This window comes from Scyliorhinus canicula, chromosome 10, assembly GCF_902713615.1.
Source record: "Scyliorhinus canicula chromosome 10, sScyCan1.1, whole genome shotgun sequence".
NCBI classification, from domain to species: domain Eukaryota; kingdom Metazoa; phylum Chordata; class Chondrichthyes; order Carcharhiniformes; family Scyliorhinidae; genus Scyliorhinus; species Scyliorhinus canicula.
Window position 1 is genome coordinate 83,248,668 of NC_052155.1, and position 25,863 is coordinate 83,274,530.

A 25,863-nucleotide genomic window follows, 5' to 3' on the forward strand; every position below is an offset into this window, starting at 1 on the left:
GCAATGAAGTTACTGTGAAAAGCCCCTAGTCGCCACACTGTGGCGCCTGTTCGGGTACACAGAGGGAGAATTCAGAATGTCCAGTTCACGTAACAAGCACGTCTTTTGGGACTTGAGCCAGGTCCTCAGTGGATATCCCTTGTCCCCTAAGAGCCAACCGGCCATTCTCGGATGGTCTTCGAAGAGGTCGGGGATGTCTGACTGCCCCAGGATGCTGCTGTCGAGCACAGTCCCTGGGAAGCTTGCACACATTTGCATCATCTTCATGTGGTGGTCGCACATGAGCTGGATGTTCAGAGGGTGGAACCCCTTCATGTTGATGTGGTGCATTCCCTGACGGCGCAATGAGTGCAAGGCGACATGTATGCCATCTTTAACCCCTGGACCTGGGGCATCCCGGCGATGGTGGAGAATCCTGCTGCCTGGGCAGCCTGTTGGGCCTGGTCCATGTCAAAGCTTATATCGTTAGTTGCTCGGACAAACAGGGCATCTGTGATTTTAGGGATGTATTTGTGAGGTGTAGTTTGTGAGATGCTGCACAAGTCCCCGCTTGAGTCCTGGAATGATCATGAGGCGTAGAGGGCTGCAGTGACCGTGATGGCCACCGGAGCAGGTATCCTCCTCCTCCTCCATGTGGTGCCAAGTCCACAAGGACATGGACAGGTGCCACACCTTGTTAAGACAGCATTCTGCGACACACGTCCATCGTTTGTTTGAAAGACCAGCGATGCCTGTACATCTTGGCCATCACCAGCCTCCTCCTCTGAGTCCCTCCCTGGCCGGATGGATGGCCGGGTCCTCAGGTTGTGGGGTTTGTGTCTTCCACCCTGGTACCAGCAACATCCTCACCTGGACAAGTCTTGATCAGGCAAAAAGAGAAAAATATAACAGGAATAAAGAGATAAATAAAGAAGGTAGGAGAACAGCAAAAGAGGAAGTGGGTGTAATTAAAGAGGGAGAAGAAACACAAACAATGAAGCGGAGATGCAGAAACAGCAGTTTCTTCCTTTCATCCACCAGTAATCTGATTTTCTTTTTGTACTCTCCTTCTGTCCATCTGAAAGAATTGTCCCAGGCTTTTGCCATTGCCTGTCTGTCGCTGGTGGTTATTAGAAGACAACCTTCATTCATCCCTCTCCACCCTGTTGGGAATTACCTCACTTTCGCTCACCAACCTTGCACATGGTTAAACCCAGGACCTGACTAAAAGAGAATTGCTGGGAAGAGCTCATATCCCATCACAATGGGGTGCAACGTATGATAGAGCCATTCAAGCAAAACACTGCTTGTAACTGTGATCTTTGACACAAATTATTGAGTAATTCTGTCCTCGAATTACACAAAACATTTATTGGACTCCAGCCTGGTACTAATCAATATGCTGACTTATTTAAAACTGTACTTTAAATAGAGTGCAACATGATTGTCATTTAAAATTGAAAGATTGCCATATTACAAGCAGAAACTGATAATGGAACCAAGCATACAATCGCTTATCTGAATCTTCAATTCTCGAACTGCTTCGATTTTCAGTTGCATACCTGACAAAGTGGTTAATAAAGTCTTTGTCCATTCCCAATCTGCAGTGACAGCTAATGGTCATGGTTAGCGTTAATAGTGTGAAACATTATAGTTTGACAGAGCTTTAGACATGACCTGGTTTGCTGATGGTTGACTATGGTTCCAGTGGCCCTTGCCTAAGTCAACAAAGATACTTTATACTCATCGCTTCCGAAAAGGTTACCTAGTTTGAAGATTACATGAGGTTTCCAAACTAACTTTCTTAAGGCCAGTTTAGGGAATAATGAAGTGTAAATTTTCTAGATAATGTGAGCTAAAAGAGCTGACTGTATTACAAAACAAATTTCAGCCCAGTAAAAAGTCGTTCAGGCCAAATGAACAAGGCATCAATGTTTGCGTGAACAAAAAGGTTTATTAACTCTCAAAAGTCAGTTTGTGAGCTTTGTGTTGTTCCCAAAAGCACTGCAACATTCTGAGCACAACTAGATCAGATGTGTATCAATTCTAGTCAAACACTTTTGGATCTTGCTCTGGTTTTAACAATTAGGAAATAAATAATTTGTAAGAAGGAACTAAATATTGTGCAAACTACTTGTATGTGTTCAGTCTACAGTTAACAGGAACTAGTTCTCCATTCGTTGTCACTGTAATGCATTTTCATGTATGACTCATATTATGTAACTGCACAGCCTGAAGGTAAGGACGGCTACTGGAAGTTTTGTGCTGTGGTCATAACTAACTGGGAGAAAATTCAGCCTTCTGAAGATGTGGCTGATGAATGACTAAGAATACATCTACTCTCTTTAGTAATGAAAGCTCAGAAAATGTTCTTCAGGTTATTTTGTCTTGATTTGAGAATATTGGGGGAATAATGGCATAGCTGTAATGTTGCTCAGCGAGTAATCCAGGTGCCTGCACTAATTCTCTGGAGGTAGTGCAGTCCCAGAGACTAGTCAAGAAATAGCCTGATATAGATTTGCAGCGAATGAGTGGCCCTGGCATGTCCACCACCATCTCTGGGTATATTCTGTTCCACCAGCAGGACAGACCCACCAGAGATGGCAGTACAGTAAAGTACAGTGGGGAGGGAATTTCTCTGGGAATCCTCAACGTTCATTCCGTGTTCCATGAATTCACATGGCATCAGGTTAAACATGGGCAAGGAAACCTTCTGCCAGTTACCTTCTGTCTACCATCCTCAATCAGCTGACCAATCAGTACTCCTCCATATTGAATGCCACTTCGAAGGGGTACTGAGGGTAGCAAGGGCACAGAATGCACTCTGGGTGGAAGACGTCAATGTCCACCACCAGGAGTGGCTCAGTAGCAATATTACTAACTGATTTGGTTGAATCTTGAAGGACTCATCTGCCAGTCTGGTTCTGCAGCAGAAAGTGAGGTAAGAAACACCAGGGGGAAAACCTACTTTGATGGGATAAATAACGCTGAAACATAACATTCGATCAAACCAGTCTATGCCAATGATTATGCTCCACTTGATTCTCCTCTCATCTTTTCCCATCTAAATCTACCACTATAATCATCTATTTCCTTCTCCCTCATAAGCTTGTCTTGCCTTACTTGCATCTATTCTCTTTGCTTCAACCACTCCCAGTGCTGGTGAGTTCCATATTCTCACCACTCTTTAGGTGAAGAAGTAACTTTGGAATTACCTATTAGGTTTCTAGGTGATGGCCTCTAGTCGTGCTATCACTATCTATGTTGTGCTACCACACAACAGGAAACATTATGGCCTGGATTTTGGCAACAATAGAAAGCCACTCCTTTGTGGTACAAATGGTGGAATTCAGAAGTCCTACCCCCAAGCTCCGCTTCTTCCATTCTTTCAGGAATTGGCCGGGGTTGGGATTTATCTATGTGCGCTCTGTGGTGGCAGCAGTCCATAGAAATCAGCAGTTGTCTCCACTCCTGTGATTTTGGTGTGAGAAGTGTCTGAAACCCAATCTGCACAGATTAGACCTGGTAGGGGAAGATTAGAATTTAGTGGATTTGTTTGGATAGTCAGTGTACTGGGACACTTTTGGAGAGGTAAGGTGGCCTTTGGGAGAAGTCAAATGTCATTTGGAAGAGGAAAAGAGCCCTTTGGTTACTAAAAGTCGGCCTGAATGTGTGGAAAAAATATATACAAAATTATTAGAACTATGAAGTTCATTGGAACTGTTAAAAGTAACTGTGAAAAATGTTAAGAAAAACTGTCAAGTGTCAATAATTGAAAACTCCTGCCTCCTAATTCTTTGTAAAATCTGTCTGGAGTGTCAAATAAATTATTGCTTGTTATTTCACACTGTCTGATGACATTAACCTTAGGGCTCCCACTACTGGATTAGTGCTGCATGACTAATTTCACACCAGTTCATTATCACAATAGGGTGCCTCATATTTCACAGTTTGACAGCTCCAAGTGGTTATGAACACTTTGAAGTTGGACTATGAATTCCAATGCTTGTTTTATAAGGGATTATGCAATTGAATTAATTGTTTGTTGTTATAAGGGATAATGTGGTAGAAGGAATGTTAATTTTTTTTATGACTGAGAGTGATTTAAAAAAATAAAGTCTGCAATATTGGCACTCTCAGAATGATTTATGATGTCTGACCTTGGTGGCTACTGGATGAGTAGGCATCTTGGATGAAAGGGCAAAGGGTGGTGGGAGGGGTAATGAGTTGACATTAAGTTTGCATAGGACTATAATGGGTCATTGGGGTTGGTAGGCGACATAGAATGGAATGGAAGGGATCAGGGGCCAATGGAGTAAGAGCTCGCCAGAAGGGTATATGTTGGCATGGAAGGTATGAGGGATCATGGGGGTTGATGGGCATGGGTTGGCATGGATGAAGAGTATATGGGGGTGAGGGCTGGAGGGCTGTTTTGTTTCTTTGTTTTTTTCAAAACATAATACAATGCTGGTGCACTGAGACAGGACTTCCACCCAGCCCACCACTGCGCCTAGCATCCACCACACTCATCCTGGGATTGCTTTGCCCGACTCCAAGGAAACCTTACCAACCCAGAATAAAAATACATTTTGGCCACTTTTCCCCCAGGCTGGGTTTGCGTAACTCTGCATGAAAATCCAGGCCTCTGTGTCCACTTTATCAAAACCTTTTATAAATTTAAACTCTATTAGACCATCTTTAACCTCACACTCGCCAATCTACTTGTCACAGATGCATCTGTCCATGTTCGTAATGGTACGAGTGATCATCACACAGTCCTCGTGGAGACAAACTCCTGTCTTCATAATTAGGCACTGTCCATTCTTTGAGTGGCACTATCACCGTGTTAAATGGGATATATTCAGAACAGATTTAACAGCTCAAAACTGCACATCGATGAGGCACTGTGGGCCATCATCATGAGCAGAATATAGTTAGCCACAATCTGTAACTTCATGGCACAGCATATCTCTCACTCTACCATTAGCTCCCAGCCAAAGGATCACCCTGATTCAACAAGGAGCGCATGAGCAGCACCTGACATAGCTAAAATGAGGTCCATGATGGTCTATTTGCTGCTCGAAATTTCAACAAACCATTGATACTCATGAAATGGTGTGGGAGTTGTCTTCCTACAAGATAATGATGCTAACATAGAGTGACCAGTCACCTATTTCTCGAGAAAACCTAATACTTGCCAACAAGAGCACTCCACGGTTGAAAAGGAAGCATTAAATCCTGTTTTGGTTTGAAATATACATTTCTAAATTGCCGGAGAGACAGTGCTCATAATCCACTAGTGTTCTTAGAGAAACCCAAGACCAAGAATCTCCATTTACTTCACTGGAGTCTGATGCTGCGATTATTTATCTTTAAAATTGCTCATGTTACAGGAAGGAACAACATAATTGCAGATACTTTATCCAGTATTTAACTATTTGTTTTAATAACTGCTTAAAGCAGACTTATAAACTTATTTATATGCCAAATGTTTTGGACAGAATTTCCCTCTCCTGTTTAAATGCTATCATCATTGGATCAACAACCTGAGATCATAAGATGTTGGACATTTGAATTTTGATTAAACCATAGGGCAGGTATTATTGTGTGTATTATATATTGGACAGTTGGTAAAGTATTTAAAATGTTAAGATGTGTAGTATTTTAAAGTGTTGTAAAAAAAATCCCAACTTAGTCGGACTTCTTTCTTTTGAAGGGAGATATGTGATGGCCTCTGCGCTTTAGGGGGAAACCTATAGTTTATGTTGGGGTGATGGTCCCTTTGAGAACCATGTTTCTCGGAAAATTATTTCTTGTAAAGTGTAACATGCTTCCAGTAACTGATCATGCAACTAAGCTGGATGCAAGAAAAAATTAGTTTAGAAAAGGCAACCAAGAAGTTAAGTACAAGGAGGAATAAATTCCTGGATGTGGTTCTGTTTTCAAGCAGTTTAATTTAGTTTAAAAAAAACTGGTTGCAGGGAATGTTTCTTTCAAGCCAAATTCAGTTGAAATTCTGTGTGCTGGCTAAAAAGGGTAAAACCCTTCATAGATGAAGGACTCTGCTAGCAACGTGTTCGACTTATAGTATAGCCAGGCTTAGAAGAGAGAATTACTGCATGCCAAATTCCAGAGTTAAAGAACATTAGAACCAGGGGATTTCTGACCCAAGGTGGCAATGTATAATATACTAGTGATGCTTGTGTTGAATAGAGAGTATACAACTGTGGGACGGTTGGAGGAGGTTTGATGGAAACCTTGCCAGAAGTAAGAAGAGGGCCAAAGACATTTCAATCCTTATACAAATCTTTGAAAGAGCACTCAGACAAGTGCTTAATTTTCTAATTTCTGATAAGTTTCTGACTTGTGTAAGTCAAAGGGGCGTGGAAGGAAATTTCAGTTAAGAAGTTTGGTTCAGAGAAAAGTGTTCATTGTACTTTCCATACCTTTAGTGTAACTGACTTGGTAAGACAGAGGTTGGGATTTTTCAGCCCCACTGTGACAGGACCCAGTGCGTGAGATGGGGTGATCTAGCCAAAAGTCCATTGACTTTGCTCGGGACAGGATGATCCCAGCAGCGGGCGGAGCCAGAAAACCCTACTCAGAATGCAAATGTGAACCATGGGCGGAATTCTCCACAAGGCCCGATGCCGTCGTGAAACCCGGAGAGGTTCACAACGGCGTCGGAAGCCTCTCCAGGCCCCCTATTCTCCCTTCCCCAGGGGGATAGGAGGGCCGTACCGGGAAACTCAGCCGCCGGGCCTTGTCCCTGGCTTCAAGGCCCGGCGCGCCATGAATGATGCCGCCGTGGCGCCTAATGACGTCAGCCGCGCATGCGCGGGTTGGGCAACTCAAACCCACGCATGCGCGGTTGCCGTCTTTCCCCTCAGCTGCCCTCCAAGACGTGGCGGCTTGATCTTGCGGGGCGGCGAAGGGGAAAGAGTGCGTCCCCTTGAGATGCCGGCCCGACGATCGGTGGGCACCGATCGCTGGCCCGTCCCCTCCCGAGCACGGTCGTGGTGCTCGATCCCCGATCCGCCCCCCGAGGCCCCACACTTACCTGGCGCGCCATGTCCACGACGGCAGCGACCAGGTGTGGTTGCCGCCGTCGTGAACAGGTCGGGAACAGCAGGCCGCTCGGCCCATCTGGGCCGCCGTGAAAAACGGCGGCCTGCGTTGCTCGGAGCGGCATGTCGCAAAACCGGACACGCCATTTTGGGGGGGTGGGAGAATAGCGGGAGGTGCGGGAGCGGACCTCCCGCTATTCTCCCACCCATCGTGGTTGCGGAGAATCGCGCCAATGTTCTTTTGTTTATGTGCAGTAAAATAATTTTGTTCTGAACAGTGAACCTTGTGGCTTTGTTCTTTCAGTAATTACTTAGATTTTCAGGTTTCCAGAAAAATGTTACTGATCTCTACCAAGATCATACCAACTGGGGACCACTGAGTAGTGACAAACCACTGCAGAAAAGGTGAATAAGAAGAAGACCTAACAGGTGACCTGGCATCCACGCAGACACCAAAAACATCGAAGGCACATCCTGCCCAGCTGACCCGGCATAGACCTCCTCACTGACATCTGGGTACTTTTGCCACAATTGATTAGCTGTCCCACAGATTAGTTAAACAACAGCCTGACATTGTTATACTCACTGTATTATACCTTGAACCAATGTCTCAGACCAACCCTGGGTATGTCCTGTCCTACTGGTAAGACCAACCAACAGCAGCAGTAGTACAGTGGTACATAGTCGGGTAGAAATGGCTCTGGGAAGCCTCGACATTGACTCTGGTATCAGGACAAGAATGGATGATGAAACCTCCAGCTAATTCCCACCCACCCATCTCCGTGGGCAGCATGGTAGCACAGTGGTTAGCATAGTTGTTTCACAGCTCCAGGGTCCCAGGTTCGATTCCCGGCTTGGTTCACTGTCTGTGCGGAGTCTGCATGTTCTCTCCCTGTGTGCGTGGGTTTCCTCCAGGTGCTCCGGTTTCTTCCCACAGTCCAAAGATGTGCGGGTTAGGTGGATTGGCAATGCTAAATTGCCCTTAGTGTCGAAAAAAGGTTAAGTAGGATGGCTGTTTTATGGGGATAGGGTGGAGGCGTGGGCTTGGGTAGGGTGCTCTTTCCAAGGGTCAATGCTGACTCGATGGCCCGAATGGCCTCCTTCAGAACTGTAAATTCTATGAAATTCTATGAAATTCAGTTGATGAATCAGTACTGCTCCATGTTGAATGCCGCTTGGAAGAAGCACTAAGTGTACCACAGAATGCAGTGTGGGTCGGAGACTTCAACATCTATCCCCACGAGTGGCTGAGAAGCACCTCTACCTACCAGGCTGACCAAATTCTTTTTAAAAAATATTTTTATTCTCCTCCTTTTTCACATTTTCTCCCAAATTTACACCCACCAACAATAAACAATAGGCAGTAACAAATATAATGTCAGTCCCCATATCAACAACAACAATCCCATCCTCCTACCAACCGCCAAACAACTGCCCGCATGTTAACATAAACAAATAACAAAAAGGATTATGGGATCACCCATAGTCACCATTAACACATACAGTCCCCCTCCCCTAACCCTCCCAACCTCCCCCAATATTCAATATTATCCAATTTTTGAAAGTGCATAATGAATAACGCTCATGAATTGTAGAACCCCTCCATCCCTCCCCTCAGTTCAAACTTTACCTTCTCAAGCGTCAAGAATTCCAACAGGTCCCCCCGCCACGCCAGGGCACAGGGTGGAGAGGTTGATCTCCATCCCAACATTTTCCACCTTTGGGCGATCAACGAAGGCTACAACATCTGACTCTGCGCCTGTTTCCAACCCCGGTTGGTCCAACACCCTGAATATGGCCTCCCGAGGGCCCGGGTCCAGTTTCATATGCACCACTTTAGAGATTACCCGAAAAACTTCCTTCCAGTAATCCTCCAAAACATATGAACATGATTCGTGCCCCCCCCCCCCCCCCCCCCCCCCAACCCACAACATTCACACACATCTTCTACCCCACAAAGAATCGGCACATCCTCGCCCTCGTGAGGTGCGCTCTGTATACCACCTTCAACTGTATCAGCCCCAACCTCTCGCACGAGGTGGAGGCGTTCACTATCCGGAGCACTTCACACCAGAACATAGAACATAGAACACTACACCGCAGTACGGGCCCTTCGGCCCTCGATGTTGCGCCGACCTGTGAAACAATCTGAAGCCTATCTGACCTACACTATTCCATTTTCATCCATATGTCTATCCAGTGACCACTTAAATGCCCTTAAAGTTGGCGAGTCTACTACTGTTGCAGGCAGGGCGTTCCACACCCCTACTACTCTCTGAGTAAAGAAACTGCCTCTGACATCTGTCCTATATCTATCACCCCTCAATTTAAAGCTATGTCCCCTCGTGTTGGTCATCACCATCCGAGGAAAGAGACTCTCACTGTCCACCCTATCTAACCCTCTGACTATCTTATATGTCTCTATTAAGTCACCTCTCAGCCTTCTCCTCTCTAACGAAAACAACCTCAATTCCCTGAGCCTTTCCTCGTAAGACCTTCCCTCCATACCAGGCAACATCCTAGTAAATCTCCTCTGAACCCTTTCCAAAGCTTCCACATCCTTCCTATAATGTGGTGACCAGAACTGCACGCAGTACTCCAGGTGCGGCCGCACCAGAGTTATGTACAGCTGCAGCATGACCTTGTGGTTCCGAAACCCAATCCCCCTGCTTATAAAGGCTAGCACACCATATGCCTTCTTAACAGCCCTATTAACCTGGGTGGCAACTTTCAGGGATTTATGTACCTGGATGCCGAGATCTCTCTGTTCATCTACACTATCAAGAATCTTGCCATTAGCCCAGTACTCTGCATTCCTGTTACTCCTTCCAAAGTGAACCACCTCACACTTTTCCGCATTAAACTCCATCTGCCACCTCTCAGCCCAGCTCTGCAGCTTATCTATGTCCCTCTGTATCCTATAACATCCTTCAGCACTATCCACAACGCCACCGACCTTCGTGTCATCTGCAAATTTACTAACCCATCCTTCTACACCCTCTTCCAGGTAATTTATAAAAATGACAAACAGCAGTGGCCCCAAAACAGATCCTTGCGGTACACCACTAGTAACTGAACTCCAGGATGAACATTTGCCATCAACCACCACCCTCTGTCTTCTTTCAGCTAGCCAATTACTGATCCAAACTGCTAAATCACCTTCAATTCCATACTTCCTTATTTTCTGCAATAGCCTACCGTGGGGAACCTTATCAAACGCCTTACTGAAATCCATATACACCACATCAACAGCTTTACCCTGATCCACCTGTTTGGTCACCTTCTCAAAAAACTCAATAAGGTTTGTGAGACATGACCTACGCTTCACAAAACCGTGTTGAGTATCGCTAATCAACTTGTTCTTTTCAAGATGATTATAAACCCTATCTCTTATAACCTTTTCCAACATTTTACCCACAACCGAAGTAAGGCTCACAGGTCTATAATTACCAGGGTTGTCTCTACTCCCCTTCTTGAACAAGGGGACAACATTTGCTATCCTCCAGTCTTCCGGCACTATTCCTGTCGACAAAGACAACATAAAGATCAAGGACAAAGGCTCTGCAATCTCCTCCCTGGCTTCCCAGAGAATCCTAGGATAAATCCCATCTGGCCCAGGGGACTTATCTATTTTGACATTTTCTAAAATTGCTAACACCTCCTCCTTTTGAATCTCAATTCCATCTAGCCTGGTCGACTGAACCTGAGTGTTCTCCTCAACAACATTGTCTTTCTCCAGTGTAAACACTGACGAAAAATATCCATTTAACGCTTCCCCTATCTCCTCTGATTCCACACACAACTTTCCACTACTATCCTTGATTGGCCCTAAACCCCTTCTCCATACCCTCTCCCAAATCTTCCTCCCACTTTGCTTTGATCCCTTCCAGCGGTGCCTTTTCCTCTTCCAAAATAGCCTGATAAACCGCCGACACTACCCCTTTCTCCAGTCCCCTTGTCGTCAGCACCTCCTCCAGCAATGTGAAGGCTAGCTCCACCGGGAAGCTCTGTATCTCTTTCCTGGAAAAATCTCGAACCTGCATGTTTCTAAACATTTCCCCCTGCTCCAGCCCATACTTCGCCCGTAGCTCCTTCAATTCTGCAAACCGACTCCCAAGAAACAAATCTTTTATCCCCTTCTCCTCCCATCTCCGAAAATTTCCACCCCACCTCGCTGGCTCAAATCTGTGGTTCCCCTGAATCGGCATTTCACTAGACCCTGCTCCCAACCTGAAGTGTTGGCGAAACTGCCTCCAAATTCTCAATGAAGCTATTATTACCGGACTCCCCGAGTATTTCCCCGGGGCCATCAGGAGTGGCGCTGTTGCTAGCACCTTCAATCCCGACCCCCGACACAAACTCTCCTCCAATCTGACCCACTGGGAATCAACCCCCTGACCCAGCTCCGCACCTTCTCCAAATTCGCCGCCCGATAATAATACATCAGGTTTGGAAGACCCAAACCCCCTGCCTGTCTGCCCCTCTGTAGCAGCAGCTTTCTAACTCTGGCCACCTTCCCTCCCCATATGAACAAGGTAATCATTCCTTCAATCTCTCTAAAAATGCCGTTGGCAGGAAAATCGGCACGTATTGGAAAAGAAACAGAAATCGCGGCAACACATTCATTTTAACCACCTGCACCCAAACCGCCAGTGACAGAGGGAGACCATCCCACCTTTCCAGATCAGCTTTCACTCTCCCCACCAAACTAGAAATGTTGGGCGCGATTCTCCGCACTCCCGACGGTGCGGGGAATAGCGTGGCTCGTAAAATTTTACGGCCACGCTGTTCCGACGCCCTCCCGCTATCCTCCCCCCCCCGCCACGCCCGACTCCCGATACGAATCGCTGCCGCCGTTTTTTTACGGCCGGCAGCGATTCTCAGCTGATGGATGGGCCGAGTTGCCAGCCCTTTACGGCTGTTTTTACGAACGGCAAACACACCTGGTCTGGCCGTTCGTAAAAACGGCCGTAAACTGTCGATTTTTAAAACCATGGCACCATTGGCACGGCAGTACCACGGCCGTGCCAAGGGTGCCATGGGCCCGCGATCGGTGGGCACCGATCGCGGGCAGCGGGCCCGATGCCCGCGCACTCTTTGTCCTTCCGCCGCCCCGCAGTATCCATTCGCGGGTCGGCTGAGGGGCATCCCGGCCCGCGCATGCGCGGGTTTCGCGCAAATGCGCGATGACGTCATCCGCGCATGCGCGGGTTGGAGTCTTCCAATCCGCGCATGCGCGGCTGACGTCATATGACGCGTCAGCCGGCGCTAACTCTGGCAAGCGGGCTTAACGAAATTCGTTAAGCCCGCGATGCCGGAGTTTACGGCGTCGGGATGCTAGCCCCGACCGGGGACCAGAATCGGTTCCCGGTCGGGAAGGGGGGGGGGGGGGGGGGGCTGGCGTCAAACCCGCCCGGATTTGACGCCAGCCTTACGATTTCTCCCCATATGGGAGAATCGCGGCCGTTGTATCTACGCCCCCCCCCACCCCCCCAATCCCAAGCAACCTGCACCCCCAGGAGTATAAAGTAAGTCCCTGCCTTAGAATGGCAGCCCCCCCACCCCTGCCCCCACCCCTGGCCGAGACACCGCAAAATATTCATTCTTGTCCAGATTTAATTTGTACCCCAAGAAAGACCCAAGCACCCAAAGCAACTCCAATATTCTCCCTAATGACACACTTGGTTCCGACCCCTGTAACAAGTCATCGGTATATAAGGACACCCTATTCCTTCCCCCCCCCCCCCCCCCCCCCACACTATCCCTTTACAAACCCCGAACTTCTTAACACGACGGCCAATGGCTCAATCTGGAGTGCAAACAGCATAGGGGACATAGGACATCCCTGCCTAGTCCCACGGTGGAGAGAAAAGTATCTTGAGCGATGTTATTTGTGCGGACACTCGCCCTCGGCTCCTTATACAGTAGCTTTACCCAGTCCCAATCCCAAACCGCTCCAGAACTGCCATCAAGTACCCCCATTCTACCCGGTAAAAACGCTTTCTCGCCGTCCAATGCCACAACCACCTGTTTCCTCCCCTTCCGCCTGTGCCATAACCACGTTCAATACCCTCCTAATGTTCGAAAAGAGCTGCCTCCCTCTAACAAACCCCATCTGATCTTCACCTATCACCTTCGGAAGGCCTTCCCCCAGCCCTACCCGCCAGTACCTTCGCCAATACCTTTGCGTTCACCTTTAAAAGTGATATGGGCCTATATGACCCACACTCCGTCGGATCCTTATCTTTTTTAAGCAACAGGGAAATCGACGCCTGCCCCAAAGTTTGTGGTAACACCCCCTTCCCTATCGCCACCTATCTTCAAACATCCCCACCATCAGGGGTGCCAGCTTATCCTTGAATTTTTATAATCCATCGCTCCATCTAATGTAGCCCTGTTCCCCTCCCCTAACCTTGGGTACTCCAGCCCATCTAGAAATTCCTGTATCTCCAGGCCTCCCCCAGGTATCTCTGACCTGTACAACCTTTCATAGAATTCCTCAAAGATCTTGTTAATCTGATCCGGAGCCATCACCAACTTCCCTGCCCTGTCTCGCACCTGAACAATTTCCCTTGCTGCCGCCTCCCTCTCCGTGGACTTGTATGGCAGTACCATCATGCTGAATGTGATCGATTCAGAATAGATTTTTAAGGTTATGGTGGGGTGCAGACAGGAAAGTGACAATCAAATCAGCCATTATCTTATTGAATGGTGGTGTGTGGTCTTGAGGGACCAACCGGCCTAATTCTATTCCTATTTCTTATGTTCTTAACAGGACTGCAGGCATAGTGGAGGCAGTATACTGTTTGTAAAGCTAAGTGACCCCATAACTTATAGATCAGGTCATAACTCTGTCACATCCAGCATTTACCTGACAATGTGAATGTTCTTTTAAATTAATTTACGGGATGTGGGCATTGCTGATTAGGCCAGCATATATTGCCCATCCCTAGTTGCCCTTCAGAAGGTGACCCTCTGCAGTCCCTGAGGTGTAGGTACACCCACAGTGCTGTTAGGGAGGAAGTTCCAGGATTTTGACCGAGCGACAGTGAAGAAACGACAAAATATTTCCAAGTCAAGGTGGTGTGTGACTTGGAGGGGAACCTCCAGGTGATGGGGTTTCCAGGTATCTGCTGCTCTTGTCCTTCAAGGTGGTAGTGGTCTTGGGCGTGGAAGGTGCTGTGTAAGGATCCTTGGTGAGTTACTGCAGTGCATCATGTAGATGGTACACATGGCTGCCACTGTTCTTCGGTGGTAGAGGGTTTGAATGTTTGTGGAAGGGATAGAAAATCAAACAGGCTGCTTTATCATGATGGTGTAAGCTTCTTGAGTGTTGTTGGAGCTGCACTCATCCAGGCAAGTAAAGAGTACCCCATCATGCTCCTGACTTGTTCCTTGTAGATGGTGGACAAACTTTGGGGGGGACAGGACGTGAGATTCTGGCCATAGAATTCCTAGCCTTTGACCTGCTGTGGTAGCCACAGTATTTATATGGCTAGCCCAGTTCAGTTTCTGATCAATGGTAACCTCCAGGTGTTGATTGAGGAAGATTCAGCGATGGTAATGCCATTGAATGTCAAGGGGTAATGGATAGATTCTCTCTTGTATGAGATGGTCATTGCCTGGTATTTGTGTGGCATGAATGTAACTTGCCACTTGTCAGCCCACACCTGGATATTGTCCAGGTCTTTCTGCTTATGGACATGGACTGCTTCATTATCTGAAGAGTCACGAATGGTGCTGAACATTGTGCAAACATTCCCACTTCTGACCTTATGATGGAAGAGATGTTATTGATGAAGCAGCTGAAGATGGTTGTGCCTTCCCTGAGGAGCTCCTGTAACAATATCCTGGAGTTAATGTCCTTTAGGGAAGGAAATCCGCCACCTTTAGTAGCTCTGGCCTACATGTGACTCCAGATCCACAGCAACGTGGTTGACTCTTAACTGCCGCCTTAAGGGCAATTAGGGATGGACAATAAATGCTGGCCCAGATTGCGATGCCCACATCCCATGAACGAATAAAAAAACAGCTGCGATGATTGACCTCCAACACCATAACCATTTTCCTTTGTGCCAGGTATGACTCCAACCAGTGGAGAGTTTTCCCCCTGATTTACATTAACTCCAGTTTAGCTAGGGCTCCTTGATGCCATACTCGGTCAAATACTGCTGGATGTCAAGGGCAGTCACTCTCACCTCTGGCTCTTTTTTCCATGTTTGAACCAAGGCTGTAATGAGGTCAGGAGCTGAGTGATCCTGTTGGAACACAAACTGAGCGTCCGTGAGCAGGTTATTGCCGAGTAAGTACCACTTGATAGCACAGTTGATGACTCCTTCCATCACTTTGCTGATGATGGAGAGTAAACTGATAGGGCAGTAATTGGCTGGGTTGGGTTTGTCCAGGTATGCTCTGTCCACAAAAAGCAGGATGAATCCAATTCAGCTAATTACCACATTATGAATCTATTGTCAGTCATCAGCAAGCAATAAAAGATATCATTGTGAGAGCTATTAAATGACAGTTAGTTTGCACAGTTTGGATTTCGCTAAGGTTATTTGGTTCCAGACTTCATTACAGCCTTGGTCCAAAAATGAACAAAAGAACTAAATTTTGGAGGTGAGATGATAGTGACTGTCCCTGACATCAAGGCAGAATTTGACCAATTTTGGCACAAAAGAAAGACTGAGCAGGTTGAGTCGAGGAGGAGAAGAGCGAGAGGTGATCTTATTGAAACATATAAGATTCTGAAAGGGTTTGACAAGGCAAATGCTGAGAGGATGTTTCCCCTTCCAAGTGAATCTAAAACTAAGGGACAAAGTTTAAAAATGACAGGTCTCCCATTTAAGTCAGAGATGAGGAGATTTTGTTTTACTTTTAGAAGGTCATTAGTCTTTGGAATTTTCGTCCACAGAGATCAGTAGAGCCGGGTCATTGAATATTTTCAAGGTTGCGATGGACAGACTTATGATCAATACAGGAGTCAAAGATTAAGGAGAGTTGACAGGAAAAGTGGAGTTAAGGCCACAATCAGATTAGCCATGGTCTTAAATGGTGGACGAGGTTCATGGGGCCAAATGGCCTACTCCTGCTCCTATTTCTTATGTTCTTTGTTTTTATGAGTCCTAGCAAAGCTGAGGTCAGTGTGAATTGGGGGTGGGGGAGGCGGAGGCGGGGGGGGTGGGGGGGGGGGGGGGGGGGGGGGTGGGGGGGAGGGGGGGGGGCGGTATCTCTCTCCAGGTTGGAGTCATACCAAGCAGAAAGGAAGCAGATGGTTGTGGTTGTTGGAGGCCCGTATTCTTAATCCCAGGGCTGTTCCGCAGGGGAGTGTCCTTGGCTCAACCAACTTCAGCTGTTTCATATAATTTTTCATAGAATTTACAGTGCAGATGGAGGCCATTCAGCCCATCTAGTCTGCACCAGCTCTTGGAAAGAGCACCCTACCCAAGGTCAACAACTCCACCCTATCCCCATAACCCAGTAACCCCACCCAACACTAAGGGCAATTTTGGACACTAAGGGCAATTTATCATGGCCAATCCACCTAACCTGCACATCTTTGGACTGTGGGAGGAAACCGGAGCACCCGGAGGAAACCCACGCACACACGGGGATGATGTGCAGACTCCACACAGACAGTGACCCAAGCCGGAATCGAACCTGGCACCCTAGAGCTGTGAAGCGATTGTGCTATCCACAATGCTACCGTGCTGCCCCCAATACCCTTCCCTCCATCATAGAATCATAGAATTTACAGTGCAGAAGGGGGCCATTCAGCCCATCGAGTCTTCACTGCCCTTGGGAAGAGCACCCTACTTAAACTCAAGCCTCCACCCTATCCCTGTAACCCAGAAACACCATCTCATCTTTTGAACACTAAGGAATGGTTTAGGGACAATAATGTGGAAAGTGGGAATGTTCGTGCATGATTGCACAATGTTCAGCACCATTTACAATTTCCTTCATCTTCTCCGATACTGAAGCAGTCCTTGTCCATCTGCAGCAATATTGAGACAACATTCAGGCTTGGGCTGATGAATGAGATGTAATATTTGTGCCACCGAAGACAAAGACCACCTCCAAAATGAGAGATTCTCATGATCTCCCATTGGTGTTCAATGGCATTTACCATTGTTAAAACACCCCTTCAACATTCCGGGGATTACTATTGATCAGAAACTTAACTGGGTCATTGGTATAAATACCTATGGCTACATTCTGTGGTGAATAGTCCACCTCCTGACTCCCCAAAACCTGTCCACAATCCAAAAGGAAATAGCCAGGAGCATGATGGAATATTTTCCGCTTCCCTGGATAAGTGCTACTCCAACAGTACTCAAAAGCTTAACACCATCCAGTAAAAAACAGCCCATTCACCACCTTCAACAATAACTCCATCCACCACCAGTCAACAGTAGCAGCAGTGTGTACCATCTACGTGAGGCACAACAAGAACTCACCAAAGCTCCTTAGGCAGCAACTTCCAGACCCACAACCTCTACCACCTAGAAGGACAAGGGCAGTAAATGCCTGGGAACTCCTCCACATGCAGGTTCCCCTCCAACTCACGCAATGCCTTGACTTGGAACTTTATCACCGTTCGTTCAATGTTGCTGGGTCCAAATCCTGGAACTTCCTCCCTATCAGCACTCTCGGTGTACCTTCACCACACAGACTGTAGTGGTTCGAGCAGATAGCTCACCATCACCTTTTCAAAGACAACTAGGATTGAGCAATAAATGCTGACCTGTCAGTGGCACTCAGATCCTATGAATTAATAAAAAAGTTACTCAAACTGTTCCCACTTAAACAGCTTGTAATGTCTCAAAATTCAGTAGAGTATGGTTGTGGAATTTATTTTTTGTTAATCTTACAGTTAAACACTGATAAGATCAGCACAATTTTACATCAGAAAAGTTAATTCCAATGAAAAAGGTGACCTCATCAAATGCTCCTTTGCAATGTCTCAAATAATAAATAGTAGATTTCACAACCCTGGCAAGGCATTACTGATATAAATCCATGAGTATGAAAAGGAAATGCCTGACTAATGATGCAAAGAAAAGTGAGTTATGCTTTTCTGGCACAAAAAATGAATTAAACCAAAGAATGTGCATTCCAGAAGTTGATATTCTTTTCAATACTTCTATTTTAATAGTTCCTGTTTGGGCTGCCTTTCCTTATTTCCACAGATACCTTGACATATCATCCTTTTTGTGTGTTTCGATAAAACAGAATATATTCTGTTTGTTTTGTAAAACATGCAGCAGGACTGTTATAATCTATTCTACAATATGCCACACAATGCTGCCAGTTATGGGATAACTACCTGTGGGAAAATGATGTTTTAGCATCGCTGCAGGTAGTTATCACAGTATTGAGAATACTGAAAATAAGACTATCACCCATGCAATTAGATAATAATGAACCAGCAGGCATGTGTACACTTGGGAGGCAAGCGGGGTTACCATAGTGATTATTGTTATTAAATCATTTTAGCTTTAAGGATTGAAGCATTTGTAAGGTATGTTCCTCCTTGCCCATTCTCCTGACCTCTGTGTGAGGTGTACCGTCTATCATTGAGACCTGTTCCCATGTCTCTATGAATGGAACACAGGCCACTGGGAAATTTTATGCTTTGGACATAAGTTGCTTTGTCTGATTTTCTCTTCTCACTTGTTTTTTTGACCCTCTATTCAGTGCCTCTCACAGCAGTATAACTCAGATTTGAGAATCAGCATGTGGAAGATTACAGGTTCAATCCCACATGCCGGAGCATTATTATGCCCCAATATGCTGCTTACACACATTGTACTTCTGTGTTGCTGTGTTTTCAATTTTCCATTTGAAAGGAAGCATAAAATAGACGAACCCCAATTTATATCTTTGTTCCATTGCCACTTAAAGTTCTTTTTAGAAAATTAAAAAATTAAAGCCAATTCTGTGATGCTTAGTGGATGCATACAAATTACTGTCGAACCAGGTTCAACAGTTAAATGGAGCTGAGAACGAAAGATCCTACAAGATTACAGCAATCTGTTAGGCAATCACACCACTGACTTGGGTTTTACCATGATCTAATAATTCAAATCACACACTGGTGTCAAAACGGTGAAAATGATTTCTTATTTTCAGAGTCATGGTGCAAGACAAAATAAATTTTAAAATGAGTTGTCAATGAATAGAATACAGCTGTGTGAAGTCTGAAGGTTATATTCAAGACTGGAGTCCAAGTAAACACCATGGCCATACTTTGCAGACACCTTCCTTCACAGAATCATCTAATTAATAATATAGCTAAATTTTGTAACTATTGCTGTCTGGTTGCAATTACATAGTCAGTTAGAATAAATATGGGATATTGGATGTCTACAATAAGTCACAAATGTAATTTCACAAACTACTACAAAACTCAAACAATTGATCAATACAGAAAATAGTGTTTTCTGTCAGACTTCTGTGATTCCTTACGGAGGCAACTTATTTTATTTTTTGTGTTTTAAATTATTTTAATATACTATGTATGTCACCAGTGAAGTGCAGAAGAATGTTATAGATGAAAGGCTAACAATAGTAGTGATGCAGGACTTGACGATTCAGTGTCACATGATACTCTGTGCTTTCAGTTTGTGTTTCAGACTGCTATCATCAGGTTTCTTTCAGCAATGCATTACTAGGAAATACATCACATGCTGTATATAATACAGGAGGATTATGATTGAACCTCAGCAGCTTTCATTGTTCTGCCTCAGATCTGAGACCCTGATGCTGTGTCACAGAACACAAATAAACACGACAAAGGAGATGTAAACCTGATCTGACACTAACAATTCATGTCAGGTATGTGTCTACCCGTATTTTTGTGGACTAGGCTGTATTTTAGCACTTCATCTGTCTTTTGCTAAAACCTAGAGCACAATTTGTCTTTCATTACTGCCTCCATTATTTCAAATCATTTGCACCACGATTAAAGCACCAATATCCATTCAACATATGGGTCTCAACAGCTGCTTGGAGATAGATGGAGTTCATTCAACACAGCTAGACTCGAACCACATCATGGAAATTCAATCGATTTAGATATAGATATGTAAGTACATACAGTTGATCATTGAAAACACAGCTTATTTATTCATGGACCCATTACATGCTGGTGTGTTTGGACATAGGACCATTCAACTGGATCATGTTAAGAAAGAATACATTGGGCAATACCTCCAGCTTAGAGATGTTGGAAAAGGAGCTATTTTTATGATATGTGTGTGTGCGTGCGGGCGGTGGGGAGAGGGGGTGACGAACTCTTATTGCAGCTCATTGGCCCACCTTTTGATAGTCCGATCAAAAATACTAGACTAACGCCACATCCACCGAATCTCAGCTGTAACAACCCCACTGGGGCGTATGCTGTTGAGTGTTGAGAGAGTTTTAGAGGAATGGACTGAATTCTATATTGAATGTATTCCCCGTGGCCTCAGCCGGTCAGTTGAAGATTAGCACTGTCCTGGGGAAAGGAGAAAGTTAATTGGACAGTTGATCTTTTTCTCGAAGTCAACTTTTGGGGGGCGATGAGTGACGTTACCCGAGTTGAACTGCCTGGTTCTCAAACTAAACCCTTCTGTTTCCCAGATCTCGTTAATAAAACATTAGCTTGCTTGTATTGCGACGATTTGCTTTCCAGAAAGCCTGAGATTAGGGTAACGAAAATCCCCCCAGATGTTGCCTGGCCCTCCCTCCTCAGCTCAGTGGGTCCCAGCCCCACAGTGAGTGGGTGTATATCTATCTCTATGTCTATACAGTGAAGTGCTCTCACCTGCTGGCCATGCTCTGGCGGCAGTGTTGCCTGAAAGGCATCAGGTGGTAGTTCATGGCGTCCAGCAGCAACTTCTGGCACACTGGGTCGGTCCGCATGAAATCCACCGACTGCACCCTTTCCACCAGCTCGGTGGCGGGGATGAGGGCGAAGCGGAGGCGCTTCATCAGGTCCGGGGCGTGCTGCATGCGAGTGTCCCGGTCGTGTTCGAGCCACAGGACGGACATCTGAAAGAGAGCCAGCTCCGACTCTACAGGTGGCGGCATCGAGTCCATCATGGCGCACACCTCCTCCAAATCCAGCAGCAGGATGTCCTCCACGAAGTACTTGTTGGCCAGCTTCTTGGTGTCGTCCAGCCCGTGGATGGCGGCGATCTGGCAGATCTGCTTGTAGTTCTGCATGGAGATCTGGTCGTTGAGGAACTGGGCGCAGAGTTTGGTGACGGGGGGGATATGTAGGATCTTGCTGACCGACAGCACGTCCTCCACCGTGTCCAGAGACAGGGTCATGTTGGCCGTGTAGATATACTCCAGCACCAGGCACACGCCCGTGGCCGAGCAGCCCTGCAGCACAATGTTGTTGATGGACCTGGAGATGTCCTCGGCCGGGGAGGAAGGGGTCCGGCTCCCCGGCTCACTCGAGCTCTCTTTACACTGGTTGTTGGAGAAAAGCGATCGGAAATACTGGGAGCAGGAAGCCAGCACCGCTTTGTGGCAATGGAACTGCTGGCTCTGGGCTGTCAGAGTCACATCACAAAAAAGCTGCTTCCTCCACAGAAGGTTGAGGCCATGGAGGAGGTTATCGCTGTGGGTCGGGTCGAAGGTGGACGTCCTATCACCGGATCTTGACATGGTATCTAAGTTGGGACACCTCCTGAAAGGGCACACATTTCACACAGTCAGATTCATAGACACCCCCTCCCACACACACACACAAACATCCCCATGTAGGTAAAACCAGATTTCTCAAAGCAACACTCCATTAAAGACAGAGAGGAAAATGCTTCGTTATCGTTACTAAAGACTTGTGTTATCTGCGAAATCTCTCCTATTGCGCTGGCCTGACCTTTTATTTAATCCCCCCTCTGATATTTTATTTGTTCAGCCTGCACATTTTAATCAGCACACATCTAGTGCCAATGGAAGTCACCCCCGCGTATTCGCTCTGATAAACATTACACAGATATATCAGGTAGAAATAGCGGTGCCGTTTGTATATTTCCGCTCTAAAACAGACCACAAACGAAATAGTTAAACTTTCATGCTGCCTAATGATAAAAAAAAACCGCGACCGATTAATACATAAAGCCCGGTACAGTTGTTTGGATATAAGGGGGGGTTGGAATAGCAGACGTCAGGGGTCAGATTCTTAACAGAAATAAACTTCATAAATTCGAAGCAGCGCCTTCCTAACTAAAGCTACCGAGCTTCCGTGTTTGCTACATGCCCGCTTCTGCTGCTTTTTGAAATTTAGCAGTAGCCCCCTTGTCTGATGGAGCTCCTGCCCATGGATTCTCTCACTGCTGTTTATCCACCAAGATACCTGTCACAGTCACATCTCCCCAGTGTTTGTCACTCGTCACTAACGCACACAGGCCACAAACTTACCTGTATACACTGGGCTGCTGCAAACTAGCGTCCACTTCGAGCAGACCCCCACTTTTAGATTATTCTTTTTTTTTTTAATTCCCTCTCCTTTTTCTCTTTGCTTCGATCCCCCAGTAAAATCCGTATCCGATCAAGCTCCACGCGTTGCAACTTCAGCAGTTACGCTTGCGAGGTTTTTTTGTCGTTCATCATTTGATATACTGTCTCCAGAATTAGCAACAGCAAGAAGTCTGAGAGCAGCTTTCGCAAAAAAAAATGTACGTGTGACAAATTATGCTACCAAGAAACAACACATCATTATCCTTGGGCCTGGGATGCAGTGAGTCGTAACAAGAGTAATAGGAAATCCACGGTTGGGGAGAGAAACGGTCTTGCATCGCCAGTGAAGAGTGACCATGGAGGGGCTGGATGCTGGAGAGAGTTTTAAAATTATGGCTCAAGGCTATTGTAAAATTGTCGTGCGTAAATGGCTGCGCAGTCAAACATCTTAGAAAAGCAGTCCCTTTATAAAGAACCGTCAAGTTTTAGTGCGCATTGCTAATTAGTCAATTTCTCTTTCCTTCACAGCCTAGCGACTTCTGCTGAGCTGAAACTGCTAATTCTGTGACCACGCTTTTCTCTCTGGGTGAATGAATATCTCACAGAGAGAGAGAGAAAAAAAAGACTCTGTCCCACAAAATATTTTTCTCCTCATCTTTTACATGCATGGATTTATGGAGGTGGATGAACAATGCAATCTTCAGATGATGGCACAAACTTTCTTACCATTTTATTACCTGTGCAGTTGCAATGAGATGACACACAGACTAACCGGCACTGTACCACTGTCTGTTGTAATGAATTACGCGGGATTCTATCCCATTAATACTGTTGATGCATTGAAACAAAGAGATGATTATCCACTTGATATTACGATCGTTGGAAATTACCAGATTGTCTTGTTAATGCCTTGATAACACTGACATTTTGTTATTAAGACTTCCCCTTCTTTCAATTGCAAAATATGACATACATTTTCCAACCAACGCTGCTATAATGAATTAGCATGGCATATATTACACTAAGACCATTGCGACATGAACACATAGAAGTTATTATCCTACTCCTAGCCTGCTCATTTAAATATTTATCGGATGACCTTTTTAATGTGTCCGAGTACAGACGAAAAATAGACTAAGAGTGTGACTCCTCGCTCTGGAATTGAATATTCTTGGAACATTGAAACAGAACCTGTATTACATTGATGGCCCACTGTTCTAAAGGCACCAGCTGTAATGCTAGCATCCTTAGAATAAATAAACCCCTTTTTTCGGGTCTGCTGTTATATTCCTTCTGGTGCCTTCAGTGGCCTCAAACCAAATTCATTAAGTTTTGGTGTATCAGCATTGATGAATAATCTGAAATATGCCTAATGCTGATCACTTAGGGATATAAAGTGAAACTTTTTTTTAAAGGCAGCTGTTTTGAATCAGGTTGCAGTTTTACAAACTAGAGTTCCAATAAGATGTGACCTATCTGCATAGATCAACTTTATTCACATATGTCGTTTCTCCAGTGGCATTGTCTCGCACCAAAAGACATTTCCATTCTATTTTTCATGCCACGCATATAAACACGAGGATCCCTTGCATCAAATTGTGACTGCAGCAGATTCTTATTGATCTGGGAGTTCCTAACTTATAAGCGGTCCTTATTCTGTCCTATAAATGTCTAAAGACATAAAATATGTTCTTTTCTGGTTTCTTGGATTAATGGCTTCCTGGAGGTTGTGACTCCTGCAGGAGGTCCATAGGCTGTTAAGCTCTACAATAGATGGCTGCGAACAACACTTGCAGCCGATTTAAATTTATTAAACATATCCAGGGCAACCGAGTCAACATTAAGTCGGCACCAAATCTTGACCGAATTAGTTATTCAGCCACATTATTTTAATCCAGTGACGATTAGATCTAGATATTTGCAACAACAAAAAAAGTATTGGTACCTCTTGATTATTCTAAACAAGCATCAGAAATATTTAATGACACAGTTGCATGGTGGGGTGGGGGGTTGATTGCTGTAGTCAAGAAATCTCCCAGGCAGAATTTTAACCTACTGGGAAACGTATGCTGTAGGCAAAGTATTATTTTTCTAAATCTAAGGTGTCAGATCGTCACGGAAATGTGACTGCTTGTTCTAGACCAGTGCTCAGAATCTTCAATATGTGGCTTGTGAAGAATCCTTCCAAATGTTCCAGCTGGAAATCGCGGGGTCTTATGCCTGCAATATCATTTTGCCACTGGTTTAAACACAGGGCTGCCCAGTTTAATAGTTTAGGCAATTTCAAACTCTCCACATACTAAAGGTTTTGCTGCAAGTTTACTGGTGAAATGCTTCCCCTTCGATTTGAATCGTTCCAATTAATAATTTTGTTTTTCGCAACCCATTATGGCAGATGCATATCTATATTTCCTGCTTGAAAGCCACTGACTGAAGAGCTCTCACTATGAGAAGGCCCTGCTCTGACTAATTGGATTCGGTGTCTTGGTGTTCTCTGAGTGGCATCAGAGTCATGCCCCAAAGCCCAGGCGACACCTCGACTTAATGGGTGAGAGTGCTGCTATTAATAATCTTACTCTTCCTAAAGCCCGGATACATCTGTGGCTGTGTATGTGGCATCTTTCCCAAGAACTCTGAGGATATTTCTCAACATTGGAAATCTGATTGGATTTCACGTGGACTTTCAATCAACTCTATTAATTACTAAACTGCTGAGTTGTGGGAAAGCAGGAGCTCTTTGCTGGGCCATGAGTTGTCTGCAATAACTTGCCTGCCGCTGATTCCATTGTCATCTCCACCCATCTCTGAGGTTTCTTCAACAAAAGAGTTCATTCCAACAAAAAAATTGCTTCCCATTTTTAAAAGGTGGCAATCCAATGTTATTTGATTTGCACATAAAAGTTTAACTGGTTGATCTCAATATTGTTTCTGTTTCATGTTGAGTGTATAAAGGTCTGCAGGGGGGTGGGTGATGGAGAGTGATGGGGGGTGAAAAAGGGAAAAATCTGTACAGACTGTATAGTTAATTGTTGGGAAGTATGTTTCCCAAGGGTGTTTATTTGCTGTAACCTGCTTTTACATGGTTGTAATAAAATACGTTTATAAAATTTAAAAAAAAAAAAGTTCTGTGGGAATTATGTACAGGTTGTTTTATTTTATAGTTCAGTTAAGCTTTCTGTTTTTTGATACAATTCCACAGACATGACAGGGTGGCACAGTGGTCAGCACTGCTGACTCACAATGCCAGGACCCAGGTTCAATTCTGGCTTTGGGTGATGTATGGAGTTTGCATGTTCTCCCCGTGTCTATGTTGGTTTCCTCCAGGTGCTCAGGTTTTCTCCCATAGTCCAAAGACTAAATT

At 45.4% G+C, this 25,863-nt stretch overlaps 1 protein-coding gene across 2 annotated transcripts in view; it reads right to left on the reverse strand.

The window, feature by feature from the left end:
• Positions 1-23,092, reverse strand: part of klhl14 (kelch-like family member 14) — a 240,171-nt gene extending 217,079 nt beyond the window's left edge. Inside the window, exons 1-2 of one of the 2 annotated variants that reach the window (XM_038809258.1) lie at positions 22,464-23,092; positions 20,857-21,729 (exon numbers count right to left, since the gene is read on the reverse strand). In XM_038809258.1, coding sequence (XP_038665186.1) covers positions 20,857-21,707 — 851 coding nt within the window. In that variant the 5' untranslated portion in view covers positions 21,708-21,729; positions 22,464-23,092. Of the gene's footprint in view, positions 1-20,856; positions 21,893-22,463 lie in introns of those variants that run through there. The other variant, XM_038809259.1, reaches the window with a different exon arrangement.
• Positions 23,093-25,863: the final 2,771 nt, after the last annotated feature.